The 16,444-nt window shown below is 36.6% G+C and overlaps 1 protein-coding gene across 1 annotated transcript in view; it reads right to left on the minus strand.

Moving 5' to 3' along the window:
- The window catches only part of ATG7 (autophagy related 7), a 72,897-nt gene that overhangs the window by 29,102 nt on the left and 27,351 nt on the right, over positions 1-16,444 (minus strand). Inside the window, exon 18 of the mRNA XM_088522873.1 lies at positions 12,994-13,116. Coding sequence (XP_088378999.1) covers positions 12,994-13,116 — 123 coding nt within the window. The remainder of the gene's footprint in view (positions 1-12,993; positions 13,117-16,444) is intronic.

The raw sequence follows: 16,444 nt of genomic DNA on the forward strand, positions 1-16,444 counted from the left end.
TATTAATCATTCCCTCACAGTTACAAGTCAAGAAAATTGGTTCAGACAAAAGTCTGAAGGAAGGATCTCTAGTGAGGAGATCTATTTAGCATAGACAGTGTGCAACTCTCAACATTTACGGCGCAGTGTTATCTTCATAGTGTCAAATTAAAGGAGTTGAGAAAAAATTGCTGAGAATGTGAGTGATAACTGCTTTGGCAAAAGAGTAGCAAACCCCAGGCAACAAGTTCATACTAGCTGAATAATATTTTTCCATTTTTAAATGTCAGAATTTCCCATGTCACCTAGCTCAGGATTGGTGAAACATTACTGAAATTAATCAAAATAAGAAAAAAAAACAATGCATCGGCTCAACTTGATTGGAATTATAAATTATCTTTCTGGTGATAACAAGATCTCTTGGATTGCCTGCAGAGGTAGCAGTAAAAGTAAACTCCATCCAAAAGCAACAGAGAGCTGCTCTGGGCATGCAAGTGCTATCCCTCAGGCAATAAGCAAGTCAGTGCTGTTAACACGTCCCTCCTTCCCCCCTCAAATTTTTAACACAAAGTGCTCTGCAATATCAACGGTCCTCGGAATTCTGCTGTACCAAGAGCTGCTGCTGTTGCATTAATACTGCAGCAGTTTATTGTGACATCAAAATGGTAACTGTCACCTCCAGTGGTTTGCATGAGGAAAAGCCAGTATTAATATAAATATTATCAGAGTAAACTAATCATCAAAAACAGTCCATAAAGAAGCAAGAAAGAAAACTAGATAAAACCATTCATGGGAATTTACTATTGAAAAATACCAGCAGGAGAAAAATTCCTACTTGCCAAAATAATTACAAAATGCCAAAGGAAGTAGAAAGATAGTGGCTGCCTGATATTACTGAGCTCTTTTGGCTATTCTTCCAGAACCTGTGGAGACCCATGAAAGGATATCATGCTTTTTCCTGCATCCAATTACTCTTGCTAATATTGTATTTGCCAATCAAAATAGCACGTATGCATGCTCCAAAGCTCTCTGTTCTCTCTACTGATACAAGAGTTTTATTATAATTAAGTTAAAAATTTTAAAATACCATCCTGAAATAAACACTAGAGAAAAAATTATTATAAAATATGCATTAAAATGTCCCCCAAATCTTTGCCTTTTTTATTTGTGCAATGCCTGCAATTGTTTTTAAGGGAGTCATAAAAATTCCCGACTCACCAGGAGCCCATTCATAACGGCAATGAATTTTCAGAGGACCTGATTTTTTACGCAACGCAAGAGAAATATTTTTGGATACAAATTAAGAAAAAATGTTTTTAAACTAATAGTTTTATTCTTTAAAATGAGCAAAAACCTTGCCTAAAACATAAACAATCAAAATTAAAAAAAATAAAGACCACAAGTCTTGTAACCTCAATACAATACCCATTGTCCGGACTTTCCTATTTCCATGAAGAACATCTGCTTTTCATTTTGGATTAGAACATTCTGCTAAAATTACTAATATACTGGGATTTAATTTAATTGTAAGATTTCAAGGCGGACAACTTTAGCTATGATTGGATCACTGTTCCATAACTGCAAATTCATATTCTAACTCTGGAAACAGCAATTAAAATCTAATGTTGAAGCCTGTTGAAATAAGTTTTGATGATCTCAGAGTGAACAGTAGTTCTCATCAGAAAAACACACCACATAAAACACAGACCAACTGGCAGCATTTGTCACTCTTTAGCCAAGAAAAATTTGGCCAGCAACTTGATATCTTTGTAATTCCAAGAACTTCCAGTATTTTTCTGTGAAGAGACACTCACTCGCCAGAGATAAAAAAGTAGATAGAGAATGTTCAAGTCAATGGTGAGAAGAACAATGATAAATTTCTCGCCGGCATTTGACTCATCTGGCTATTCTGATTAGCACAGAAAGATATACAGAGACCTGAGCTGCCAAGAAAAATTAACAATAAAAAGAGGCCTTACTCATTTCACCTAGTACCGGGCAGTGAAGATGTATATGGGAATTGTTAGTAACATGAACATGCCCAAGCCAGGAACAAAAGCAGCAAGCATGTGACCTAGAAAGCTGACAGTTTCACTACAAAAGACTCTAAACGACAATACAGCACACTCAATCCAGTCTTTTCACCTGCTTCACTGTTTCAGGGAATGCTGCTAGAATGATAGCGATGATTAGAAGGAAGTCTGTAAAATATATACCTGAAATATATAATACAGAAAACCCCAATACAAAACCCTGACATAAAAAATATGAGAGCTGAAAACAGATGAACTCATGTCTGAACACACAAGAAGTCAGCATGTGAGGGCAGGTACCTGTTCTTGACAATGCATATGTAACATTTAAAGGGAAAGGTAGAGGCCCCTTTGTTTTTGGGGTGTTAAGTACATAGAGCATGGAAATTACATTAGATCAAATAATAGATTCAGGCAGGGAGAAGATAGATAAAACAAAAAAGGGAGGAAAACCCTCTCTATGAGCTTCAGTAGTGTTCTGAATGTATCTTTTGACATTCATTAAATCTGTTAAATCTAACGACACTTAACAGCAGGTGGACATTAGAATAATATTTCAGGTAAAAGTGTTGCCCACAAGAGCACAGGCAAGGAAGATTGCCAAGAAGGAGTAAGGAGTTGAAAGAATATTTCCCCCAAATGACTGTAAATTACACTTGACTGTCAACATTCAAGAAAAACAGGTACTGACAATTTCTTATTGCTCAACCAGAACATAATTATCAGAAGATGCAAGTTTGCACAAGAAGCATTGGAAACCAACCTGTACTTCAGGCGACCAAACTGACATTACGAGTACAAAGAGGATAAGCATTCAGGTAATCAATCATGCTGCGAATCCCTTACATGGCACACTGTTCGTCTTGCACACAATAACTTAAGAAAACAAATAAAAAACTAATGTCTTGGTCCTTGTCTGAAGTGCTGACCTTTGAAAAGAAAAAGTTGAATAATTACTCCTGCTGCATAACCTGTCAACAGCTTCACAGTAACTACTAATGTATTTTTCCGAAGTTTTCAAGTATTTGTTGAAAATGAAAGGGTTTGCAAGCATAAATACAAGCCCATATTAGTTGGCTGCCCAGATTTAACGTGAAAGAAAAAAAAAAAAAAAAGGAAATTGCTGAAGTTTTTTTTCTTTGTTTGTTTTAACCTGACAACCTTCTCACAAAACACTGCAAAGTGAGAACCATTTATAAATGAATAGTTGCATGGTTTTCTGCCTAAAAACAACACATACACACACACACACAAAAGGATATCATTGAAAAGTAAACTGTTTGGAAGCATTCCTGTGTCAACTTTAGTACTACTGTTACAATACCACAAGCATAACAAATATCTAGTACTGCTTATTCAGTAAGAAGGCCATTAAATATATGAAGCAAGTTTGGAAATCTGAAAGTGGAAAAGACTACAGTTTATTTTCAAATCACACAATGTGAACTCATACGCACACTGAAAATAAAACAAACATGATACGAAGCAGGAACTCAAAGCTAATTCAGAGAGGTCCAGGAGAAAGTGCAGATGCCACAGATGACGACAAAAAGTGTGGTGAAACAGTTAACAACACAAGGCCCTAAGTAAACGGACGAGAAAGCACAATTTCATCGCTGAAATGACAGCAATAACACCCATTCAAAAGCCAAATCAATACTAAGAACCACCAAAATAATGGAAGGTTTAGGCAAAACTACACTGGAATAGGACTTGGGTATTTTATAGTGAACTGGGAAAACCCACCAGAAGAATGAGACCTTTTGAGTAGTTAAAAGAAAACATTTGTGGTCCATGAACAAAGACCACCAATATCCATCCTCCTCCTCCACTTCCTTCTCCCCAAAAAATCACAGTAAAAGAGAAACTGGGAAACTATCTAAGAAAAAATTATATATACTTTTCATAGTTTGCCTAATATCAACCTCAGGGACTATGTCAGTTTAAGCACAAGGGAGAAAGAAGCTGTCTGTGCAACTGCAATACAAACTGACTTAAAATACCATTGGGTTGGATACACTGAGGAAAATGAGCAGAAAGCTTGCAAGACAAGATAGATTCCAGCTGTTCTTCTCTGTGGACTAACAGATTTTTCCTACTTGTCACTAGCATATAACATGGTTGGAGATCACTCTCAATTCTTCCTCTTTCCTCCCTCTCTAGAGACATACAGCACTTCAAAATTTTGATTCTGTACTGTCTTGTATCGTATGGAACAAGAAATGAAAAGTTAATATATCCCAATGCAATTTGAAACACAGGTTTTGCAAGTCAGCATGCAACGTTTCACATTAGAAAATGCTTTCCACATTGTGGAAACGGTGCTCATGCCGTTCAGAATGACACTCCTCTGCTGCTCTACCTATTAACTTACAGTTACTGTTAGTATAAACACATACATTGCACCAGTGTGTCTCAAAACCACCTAGTGTATAAGAGCATTTGAAAAACACAGTCATCTAGGCAGGCTGTGACAGAAAGCACACTGTCTTTTCCTGACATTAAAAAAAAATGAGCATACTCCTAACTGTAGTTAATATATCACTTTAAAACACTCTGGCATACATTAAGCGTGTTACCCTAAGAAACTATACAATATGCACCTGTATTACTCCTTACTCTTTATTTAACTACCCAGAGACTCATACCACAACAGAACCATGTTAAAAGGCAGAAAAAAAAAAGTGTATAGAACAAGTATTACACTGCTTATTCTGCAGGGGAGTATTTCAACAAAGTTGAAAGCTTAATTTAACAATCAAACACTATTTGGAGACAAAATAAAAAATTAATAAAAAAAAAAATCACGGAACTGCTCTTGATGTAGTTTTGTCCTAAATACACAAACTTAGCAGTACTGGGAAAGAGCTTTTCCAAATTTACTGAAATCCAATTTCGTACTGGATACTATCCAGGTCTATAGCTCAAAGGCAAAAGGGACTTAGTCATACTTTTTACACAGCTAAATTCCTGAGTCACATTAGAAGGAGAATCAAATGAAACTGAAAAACAATTTCTGCCATTTTTTTATTGCCTTTGCCAGTAAGAAACAAATGTAGTATGACTGTATTTCAAAACTTAAATCCCTTTCATCATCAGTTATTGCACATTTCTTATTCATGCACTAACAGTCACAGACACATAACCTCAATTCTGCGGCATGGCAATGTAAGAGCAAATGATGTCTGATTAAGCAAATTTTACACCACAACAAGTAATACGTAATTAGCCAGATGCTAAAATCATAATAATTTTGAAACAACTCTCCAGTACTACAGACTTCATAGTATGGAAAGGAATGCAATTGACTGGTACTGTTAGAAGCTGCTGGATGTCAGACTAGCCTCTGAGATGCATTACTTAAGTACTGTTAAAATCAAGAGGAGAGCCAAGATTAATGACATGGCCAAATTGATGTGATATGCATACATTAAACACTTAATTCACATCTGAAAGAGAACTAGCAGCAAACCAAGCCTCTCACAATACTGTTTCAAATTCATATGCCATTGACTCTTCCAATTCCTAACTGCGACTTAACCTTAGAGGTGTTGCAGAAAAAAATACAAAAGTAATTTCTTCATTTCTACCGCTCCATCTTGTCACCACCTCTTTGCCCAAGGCTTGCAGTCTCTGTTCTTCTGGACTGCTCTATGTCTCACAAAGACAAACACTGACGTCTTGCTCACTTCGCCTATCTGGTGCATCAACCAGCTCCGGCCTCCCCTCAGATTACAACAGCTGCCAATTCTTCTAGCTGTTCTAAGACAGTACAGTTTAGATCTTCAATTCTAGCCAATTCTCCCCTTGCTCTCCTAGGTCCGAAGTATCACAAATGACCTGCCACTGACATTCTCATCATACATCTTCACGCTTTCTCCTACTTCTTTCCAGATATTGACCCCTTTTACAATCTCTACCGTCCGAGACCTGCAATGTGGACATCTTTTCCCAGGAAGTCAACAGAACAAGTGCATAGAAAGTTCAGCATCAGTTGAAGTCTGTCAAACCTGCTGATTCATTTTATCAGCATTTACTGAGCTTTTTTAAGCTCTAAAGATCTAAACATGTTTTCACCCAAATAACCAAGTTATATATAACTCAAAGCAACAGCACCTATAAATCCTTCATGCCTTTGGCAACTTCTTTAATCCAAAGTAATCATGTTTCCTTGTATAACAAGTCTTGTGATGTCTGTAATAGCAACTCACCATAGTAACAACAGTCTTAGCGTTATGGCTCTCTTGCATGCCTGAAGTGTTAATCAGATCACGTATATAAGTATGAAATTAGAGTACTCATGATACTGTCTCTGACATGGATATACCAATCAGAGCCCCCTACAAAATAAGTGCAATAGAAATAGATTTGGAAGTTGTTTTGGAAACCAGAATCAAACACAGTAGCTTTCTGGTTATTGCTTTCCTCTCTTTACTCTTCCTTTCATATTAAAGTAACATCTAAGCAGGCGGTTTAATCCATAAGCAAATTTTGCTACTACTAGAGGTCTTTGCCTTTTATTTTAAACAGAGAAGGGTAAGTAAACTCCCACATCACAACCAAAATGAAGGATGGCAGATTTTATGCTTGAGATGGTGAACACCACTTTCCTCTGAAAGCGAAAGATAAAAAATATGCAAATCTACTACATCCTAAATACATATTATATGATATTGAACTACATACTACTCATTTAAGAATTAGTCCAATTTTTAATCTAAATTCTGGATTAAATCCAAAAAGGGGCACTACCAACAAAATAGCCTCAACCACCATTAAGCAAAACTCCAGGAAAAGCAATCAGAGAGTACATGCTAGGTGAGTGTTTAAAGTATTTCATCACCCATCTAGAAGAATGAGCTGAGTTTCACAGTTTGGCATCATTCCAAAGGTTGTCACCAGTTCATCCCCCTCACCCTTCAGGGAACCAAAGACAGCTGGAGAGGATAACAACTCCCAGGAACTTGTCTGCTGCCCTACGCTCCTAGGGAAAATCTGCAGTATTGTGAAGGTGGCAGGAAAGCCTCTTACACTGGTGCTCCTCAGTTAACACAAAATGGCCAGCAACCATCGCACAGCAAGGCTATGATAACATGCGCTTTAATCTTTTTACCTGTATGATTCCATTTATCATTCCTTCATTTTAGTATTTCTTACACTGAGTCAAACTCGTGAAAAGAACATTCCTTTGGAGATTTGAAACAAAATCTCATTCTGTATTTGCCATACCTTTGTCCGTTGCCTTTTTAAATACTACTCAGAATTATAATCAGGCCTCATAATTAAGACAAAAATCAGGTAAGCACCATTCCTTGAAAACATGTGCAAGATATCAGAATTTACTGTCGATAAAGCATGAATTACTAGAGTAAAGAATGAAACTAATTTCAGTGACTGATATACTCTGCCAGTCATCTCTACTCTTATAAAAATATCAGTATAGGTACAGCAGTACAGGGAAGTATTGCCACTATTCCAGTATGAGTTGTGTGAAGCAGAAGCAGATTCAGAAATTATTACAAAAAAAGAAGCTACATAATTGCTAGCTAACACAATTTTGAAATACAATTTTTTTTACAAGAGCTATTCAAAAAGATAGTCTTTGTGAGAAGAATGAGTCATAGGATAGCAAACTTCATATACTTCAGTTGCTCAAAGTGAGAAGACAAAGAGAATCAGAACTTAGATTCTTTTTAAACAACGAAGAAACATTAGCAAAAACAGCTGTTGTAATAATTTTCTTTGCTTTATTACACTTCCATAGTCTTTCCCAGTAGTTTTTTCTTTTTCTTTTTAATTTTCTTTTTGGGTTTGCTATTGTTGGCACATTGTTTCAGCAGACACCAGATAAATAAACTTTTTAATACCACAAACCTTTTAAAAGCTCTATCTCTTAACCCCAATCCCTTGAGAAGTTGAAAAGGAAGTCATGACACAAATCTTCTCAGAGTTACATGTGCACCCCCCTTCTCTATTTCTGTCACTTTTCCTCCTGCTTAGGTAAGTGAAAAAATACAAGAACGTCTTAGAGGTTATTTCCTTTAAATTTCAATTTATATCTTTCCCTTAACTATGCGTGCATTTTTGCATTTATTGATTCACCTAAATAATTACACAACAACACTCTAGAGAAACATTCACTAAAGGGTTAAAAAAAAAAAAATGTGACCACAGTAGCGACAAGTCCTTTAGTCAAAATAAGATGCTGGCAGTAATAAAATACCAATGTAGTTTGTATCCATTAGGAGAGAATTGATAACACAAGATCTCTTACACAGCTTTTAAAACCAACTCCCAGAGAAGGGATTTAGAGATATTTTACCAGTGGAAACACAGATGGTCAGAATAATGCAAAAATGACTGTAAACAATTAAATACTCTTAAGGACAACCTTAAGGTTTATGAGATGAACAAGGGTTTTTAATACTGAAATGCTTTAAACACTGGGGGATGGGTTGTATTCGTACCCAATGCACTAACTCCATAATATTCAAAAATTCAACAGTTTACTGAACACAGACTTGCCTCAAGAAACTCACAGCACCTTTGGACAAGGCAACAACAGTTACGTGTTTACTGAAATCTGCATCTGGTAATAACTTATCCAGCAGCACACTTTTTTTTTTTTTTTTTTTTTTTTTAAAAACTTAATCGAGAGGGACTCCACAACTGTTCATTTGTACTCAGATACACATTGTATCCTAATTACAAAACCAATTTTATCAGCATGTTTCTCTCCATTGTGCAATCTTCGTATTCTTCATATGAGAAAAACAGAATGCATCTTGAACAACCTGCTTGTTCTTCATTGTGACTTAAAAAACTTATTTTTGCACTGGAAATTTTTTCTCTATAAAAAAAAAAAAAAGTCAACATATTTTGAAAAATCTAGACAGAATTGCATCTCTTCCGCCCCATCTCGGCCTCACCCTAAACCTTGTCCCCATTTGTTCATAATGTATCCAGGTTCAAAATTGTGGCCAAATCCAAAAGTTATCTGTATTTATCAAGACCCTCCCCGGCATAAATTAGCACATATTTTAGAAAATGCAATTCTAATTCTTACCAGCTGCCCAGCCCTCAGCCCCATGGGAAAGGAAAGTTGATTAGAGGGAGGACAAAGAAAAGTTCCTATCCTGGGGAAGGGAAGAATGAGGAAAAAGCAGCACATTTTCTCTCCAGATATGCACTTGCTCCCTCTCAATATTTTAAACATTTATTCAGTAACTTGAGTTTCTTACTCACTGTGTCTAGCCTTTGCTAGTTTCAGCAGAGAAAATTTTCTGAAATAACTTTAGGTATACAACCTCTTTTTTTTCCTGCTGGGACATATATACACATGTTACTTCATCAGCTCAAATACTCTGCAGATACGAGTTTAACTACTGATCTAACAAAAATAATTAAAATATTTGATCAAAAACAATAGTGTACCTTTGTAACTGTATTTGAGATCTTTGTTATTGATAAAATGGGAAACATCAGAAAGGACAAACACTTGGATTCCTGCTAGTAGAGGAACAGTTCTCATACAGAACAGTACTAACCTGCGCTGGTAAGTACTGTTATGAGGAGAACAAACCATAACAAATAACTATCTAAACAAGCCAGCAGTCAAAAGCTACACATGCATAGAAAATAGACTAAATATTCACTACAGAGGAACTAGCATCCTAGAACAGTTTCATAGCACCTGCAAAGGTGTTACATTTACTACAGATATATTTTTTTTAATAGATTGTATAAAAAGAGGCCATGGCTGACATTTGTGGTGTAGCTTTTGCCTTTTATATAAAAAACAAGCAGATTATAAATGTACTTATAGAAGCACTTTCTATTTTATAGCTACTTAAGATTTACTGTGAAACTTTACATACTGATAGATTTAAACTCTATCAGCCTTTGACACTTTTATGGCAAATCACAGTTTAGCATGAATCCATGAAAAAAATAAATAAATTGTCACCTACTACCATTTTTTACATGTACTTAATGGTTTACTTTCACCTTTACCCAAGTACACCTTTACACAAGTACAATGTAAAGCTCCCCAAAGTATCTGAATAATTTAGGAATGCAAACCTTAAGATAGCATCTTTACAGCTGAGAGCTGAGTCTCATTAAGAAAAGAGAGAAATTACATTTCTGTACTGCAGCAAACTGGATGTAGCTACAACAGCCTTGTATAGAAATTCAATTGTACGTACCACAGAGAATCATTGATCAATGTCAGTGAACTCCAGGAGCTTTCCACACCAGCGGAAAACCTGCACTTTGCAGGGCTAAGCCTGGAGTCTGTGACCCAGTGGAACAGCAGGTTTCAGAGGTGCTCTGTGCTATGAGAGCATCACGGGGCAGCCCAGCCGAGCTCTGAACTGGAAGTGGTTCAGCTAGTTATCGTTCTCTCTCTAAATCAATGCCTCCTGGTTTTGAGGAATAAGTCAAGAGATTCATAGGCTTTCTTTTTTTCTCTCTCTCTGTTTTTTTCTTTTAAGCTTGAAACCCAACTTTTAAACTGAAATCCATGCCGAACATGTGTCAAGTTAACAAGTTTGAGTTAGGAGTAAGGAAGCAAAGTGATCTAGAAAACAGAAATGTAATTCTAAGTGAGCTTGGGCAGCTCCCAAAGTGAACTGTCTCCAGTGGAAATAAGGTCTAAGTGCTGATGTGGGAGTTTCCTACAGATTCTATTGGCTTTCAAAGCTCTGTGTGTCATCAAAGTCTATTGATGAATTTGTACATAAACAGCTAACCGCTATTAAAAAAAGTTCCACAGTATCTAAATTAAGGCCAGATGTGGCAAAAGCAGATGTTTACTAGTCATTTCAAGTTTACTATTATTTCAAGACATAAGAAAAACACTTGCTAATACTGAGTAAATTGTCAAACTAATAAAGTCATATAAAAGGCTTAAAATTTCCCAAAGTATCTCACATTAAAGGAGTAAGTGTTCTACTGCCCCAAACACCTGCAATTAGTATGAAATTTGAATCATAGTGTATCTTTGTTATGATTCATTATCCTGTTGCACAATCAGGAAATTATTGTTATATTACCTGTGATAATAGAGGAATTAATAAAAATAAACTCAATGAAAACTGAAGCTAGTACTATAACTCCACCAAAAAATTAGAAATACAAATGAAAAAATACTGTCATGGCTAAGTGTGAATCACTAGGAGACAATGCACTTGTTTCCCCCTCCCCCTCCTTTTTTTAAAGCACTTTCTCCTCTAAGAAAATACTTGAGAATATTTTAAGTGAATTTAACTATGAGTTTACAGTTTCCTATTTCTGTGAAAGCCTACATGCCAACTTAATTCTTCTCACGTATCTAAAAGTATTACATAAGTGTCAAATAAAATCATAATACCATTTTACTTTATATATTAAATGAAATGTGAAAATATCCTAGATTTTAAGAAATCAACATTCTATTGGGTTGCTTTCCAAATCTAATAAAAAAAACCATAAAATTCCACTATTTTCTACAAAGAACTGCTCTTTGTTGCTTTTATGAGCAATGTTTCCACCGTATAAGCCCAATTGCTGAAGGTACCCTTCAAACGCACAGTGAGTCCACCCTTTGTTAAGCTTTGCACCATAACGAGTTTCAGTAAACTGTACGAGACACTAAAACTGTAGAACTTTACAAATAAACAGAAGAAATTCATGAATTAACACTTGCAAATTAATAGATTACTAACTAGAGAAGTTATAATTTCTTTTAATAATGTTATTAGCGAACTACAGTTCTGAGCAGCCTAAAAGTCATTTAGGTATCACGACTGGGCTACAATTACTTTTTTTTTTTTTGCTGATGAGTAGCTGCTGGCAAAGGCTATTTGCTTTGTTGAATCACTCTCATAAATACAAAGCTCCTCTAGGTATTTCCAGGCTGATTTAAGAATGCATCAGGTATTTTACAGTTTAGTATCTCAAGCACCTGCTCCAACTGTTTTAAAATGTTGAAACATGAAGCAGAAAACCAAGTCATCATTATCCCACATACATTATTAGTAAAGCTGTTGAGGCATTTCCAGCTGAAAAAAACAGCTAAACCATTTATGCAGGCTACAATAACTGAACAATCACTTCATAAAGCCACCTCTGGAAATATCCACACAATACTACCACCACAGCACAGCGCAAAACTAAGTTATGGATGTAGAACAATATAGACATTTACGGAGTGGGTAAGGATTATAAACCATTATTAACACACAACAAGAGGACAGAAACCTGTTTCGTTTTAGATGGGACAGACTCAACAGCACAACTCTAGCCAGTGTGATTCCTACAAGGACAAAACATACCCCTTGTTTAATCCGCATTAGGACTTCTGTCACTAGATCAATAAGCATTGTTATTGTTCTACTAAACAGTGTCATAATTACATGTTAAGTAGATATAAAATGATTTTTTTCCTTACATCAAATAACGAAAGTAGCTTGAAAACTCAGATATACATATTCTGGTTGCAAGCCCATACCAGACCTGTGCTGTCACCTACTAGCAGTACTTGAATACAGTAGCTTAGAGCTTAACCAGTACTGCTTGCACAAATCGTGTGTAATAGCTACTGGTGAAACACACTACAAAGGACAACAGACAGAAACTTTATTCAGTATAAATTTAGAACTGTGCAATAGCTACTGTCACTTACTTTTTTCTGTAATTTCACAAAATGTAACAATTAGAAAGAAAAAAAACTGTCAACGTGCAAAAAACACTGTGCATCACCAACTTGTGAAAGAGAAATTTCTCTAACTTTCAGTAATATCTCTTATTCAGTAGAAGAACCTCTTATCTCATCATATGAAATATGCAAGTGGCTCGTGGAAATTACCCTGTAAATCAAGTACCACTGTTCAGTTCTGTCGATGATTAATTTATTCCCCTGGTTACAAAATTTAATATAAAATCAAGACACCATTAACAAACACGTTTAGTCTTTAGTACCCAAAGTGTATTTTCTTACCTCAGCAGCCTGAGTCTCCTGATGTAATAAAGTTAGACCTGTCAAATCTTCTAAGAAGGAATGTGAGGAATTAAAAACTTTAGCTAGGAAATTAAACCCTTCTCGTTCATACTGGTCAAGGACCTGTCAAATAAGCAAACAGAAACAGAAAACAAGAATAAATTTTAAGGTATCGTATTTATCTCATAAAATAAAAGCACAATCTTTCTGAACGCTCAGAGAATTACTACATATTTCAAACATGAAAAAAATCACAGGAGAATGAATCGCTTTTCCTACCTCCATTTCCAAAGAAAGAAGGTAGAAGTAAGAGGGAAGAAAAACAAGGTTAAAGATTTCCTGCTGTAAACATCTTTTTTAAGCTTATAACAACGCAGAAGCTAAGACAAGAAGAAAAACAGTTGCGAAGTCACAAAAATAGGATTTATGAGCTACATAAACCACAGCTGAAGACTTTGTTTCAGGGCATCAGTTAAGGGAAAGAACCATACTGGAGCAAACCAAAGAATTTCCCAATCAATTTGTCGAGTTTGACAGCCTCCCAGCCTCCAGAGATTCATATCTCTTGGACTGTTATATCTTAAAGCCCTCAGTGTATTCCTCTACTTTAATATGAACAGCTTACCTTTTATTTTAATAAACTTATAAACACCTAACAGAATTGTGAGGAAGTTTTTAGCCTGTGTTTTAAACTTCCTTCATCCCAACCCGGCAGAATTTTAATCAATGCAGCTCTATTTATGTGACTTTTCTGCAGAATGATTTCAACCAAGTACAATGGAGATGGAAAAAAGGAAGGATAAATATCAAAGACAATTTACAAGTCTGGTTCAGGAATGAGTCTGGCAGTCCCCAAACCAACTTTTCCTATAGGAATTCATGCAAGAGAGGGGGATTCATGCAAGAGAGAGGGATTCATGCCAGGCTTCAGAAATACATAGAGGCCACATATACGATGCAGAAGATGGAAAGATGTGAGTAGGATTACCAGGATCACCAACCAGAGAATACACAAGATTTACAGGACAGATCATGGAACAGAATCCACAAAACAGAGCGCCTGCCCTAAATCTTTTACTATGAGCAGTTTATTGACCTTCTCAAAAGATATATTTTCATCTTCAATCATCATCTTCCCCAGATAAATCAATCTAAAGTAAAGGACCAAAAAAGGGAATAATGATGAGGCATTCAGTTTCTTTCATGAAGTGCCTGATATTTTTTAGACCAATCCCTTCTCTGAAAGCCAGACTGAAAACTCCCCTTTTGGTAGATGATCCAGAGGCTTTGCTTCTACCCCTGCTTCTACCCCCTCAACACCATAGACCTGTTCCTGTATATTTAAACTCTGGACATATATTCCACACATACATCTCTCCTTACATTAACATTTGCAAGCAAAACCATATAGAAACACATCCTCTACAGACGATAAGGCATAACTGCAGAAAAACCTCCATAGTAAGCTCAACACTTAATACACACCAGAGAACCCCAAAACAACTACCTTGCTAAAACTGCCCTGACAGAGAAAAAGCACCAGAACAGCCTTTTAAGCACTGTAAGTAACCCATGAGATACAGCCCCAGGATTCTTGTGCTAGAGAAATACCTGGTTTTGATGCCTTGACGCATAAATTGAAGTATTTATCCTGTATGTGCCTTGTTACAGCTTATGTGTGCAGATTATCTGCATTTCATTCCTTTTCCTCATTTTTGTTTAGCTCCTGCAGCTCAATGCTAAACAGAAGAGCAAACACTTTCCTGGGAATAGTTTACTGCTCAGGAAGTAGGCAGGAACCGACCACCCCTCCCCTCTTTTTTTTATTTTTATTAAACAGAACACATCTGATTTTTATTACTTTTAGAGAGAAACAGCGTGGAGAACTTGTATAGCTTCAGTACTACCTGGAGTGAGGAATCCAGTATTGGGCTCCCCAGTACAGCTGGAGCGAGTCCCACAAAAGGCTACCACAATGACTAAGAAAGTGGAGTAACCCGGCTGCAAGCAGGAGCTGAAAGCACAGGAAGCTTGTGGGTGGTTTTGTTTTGTTGTTGGGTTTATTTGCCTTTTGTATGTTTGTTTCTTTGCCTCCTCACCCTGGAGTAAAGAAGGCTTGAAGTGGATCCTACCAGTCATATAAATACCACGATAGGAAGTTGCCAAAAGGATAGGGCCAGGTTCATCTCAGTAGTGGTCAGGGCCTGGATATGAGGCAACAGGCACCAACTTAAATACAGTAACTGGTTCCTGCCTGCATGTGCACACACACATGCAAACTTCTTTCCTGTGAAGATGGTTGAACACTGCAGCAGGGTGCCCAGAGAGGCTGTGGAGACTCCAAGCTTGGAGATCTTCAAAACCTGCCTGGACATGGTCTTAAGCAACCTGTCTTAAGTGATCCTGCTTGTGTTGGGGGGCTGGATCAGATGATCTCCAGCAGTCTCTTCCAAACCCAACTATTTCATGACCTGGGATTTCAATTCTTTCTCTAGGAATGGGACAGGCTTCAAATAGGGACGGGTCTTCTTATAACTGAAGTTTCCATTACATAGGCTGTCATTGAAACTTGACATTTTAACACCTTCAGGAACTTGATTTCCTCATTCAGGCAGTCAATGCTATTAAAAAAAAAAACCATGCAGAAGAATAGCAACATTATCTTTTACACAAACTCAATGACAGCAGCCCTCTGATAGAGCAGGGCATATATTTGTTCAGTAGCCACTGGACATACTTGAAAAAGGATGAAGAATGAGGCAAAATAAGACTCATCTGAAATCCTAGTGTCAGGAGACCACACACACACTCCTCAGGTCATCAAAAAGAAAGTCAGTCTAGACATCAAATAGCCACAAAATAACTCTAAAAATGTTTCCAGATTTAATAAAGCACTCAATATGTTGCTGTGTGGAAAGGAAATTCTCTCCTATTTAATCATGTGCAGCAGAGTCTGAAGTCCCAGGGTTGCCATTTGTTTGCCTTTTTAGCTCTGAACAAGATGGCTGCTAACACCAACCATACCTGGTGCCCTATGTTATCATTCTGAACAATAGCTTTGCAGGTGGACAAATATGAGTGAGGGGGTAGAGCTTTTTATTACTATTATTTTTGAATATCAAATGAATTACTATGTAATCACAAACATACAAAGCCCCTTGTGAACCCTTTTGGGGAAAGACATGTGTCGAAGTCCAATCACTCACAGTGACATGTCACTATGTAACAATTAATTTTCTCAACCAGCAAGAACAGCTACATAGCAACAAAATGTACAAGAGAGATAATTCTTCTGTGCAGCAAGGCAAGCTGGAGAAATAAAGATTTATTAAGTATTTTTAAATCTTTTTCCTCACTTGCTGGTCACTTTTCAGAGCTTAGAGAGAGATTCAGAAAGAAGCACATTTTGTTTCATGTCTGTTGCAAACACTGCTATCACCATTCACCTCAC

This window comes from Tinamus guttatus, unplaced genomic scaffold (genome assembly GCF_059628265.1).
Source record: "Tinamus guttatus ecotype Peru unplaced genomic scaffold, ASM5962826v1 Tinamus_guttatus_pri_ptg000169l, whole genome shotgun sequence".
NCBI lineage: Eukaryota > Metazoa > Chordata > Aves > Tinamiformes > Tinamidae > Tinamus > Tinamus guttatus.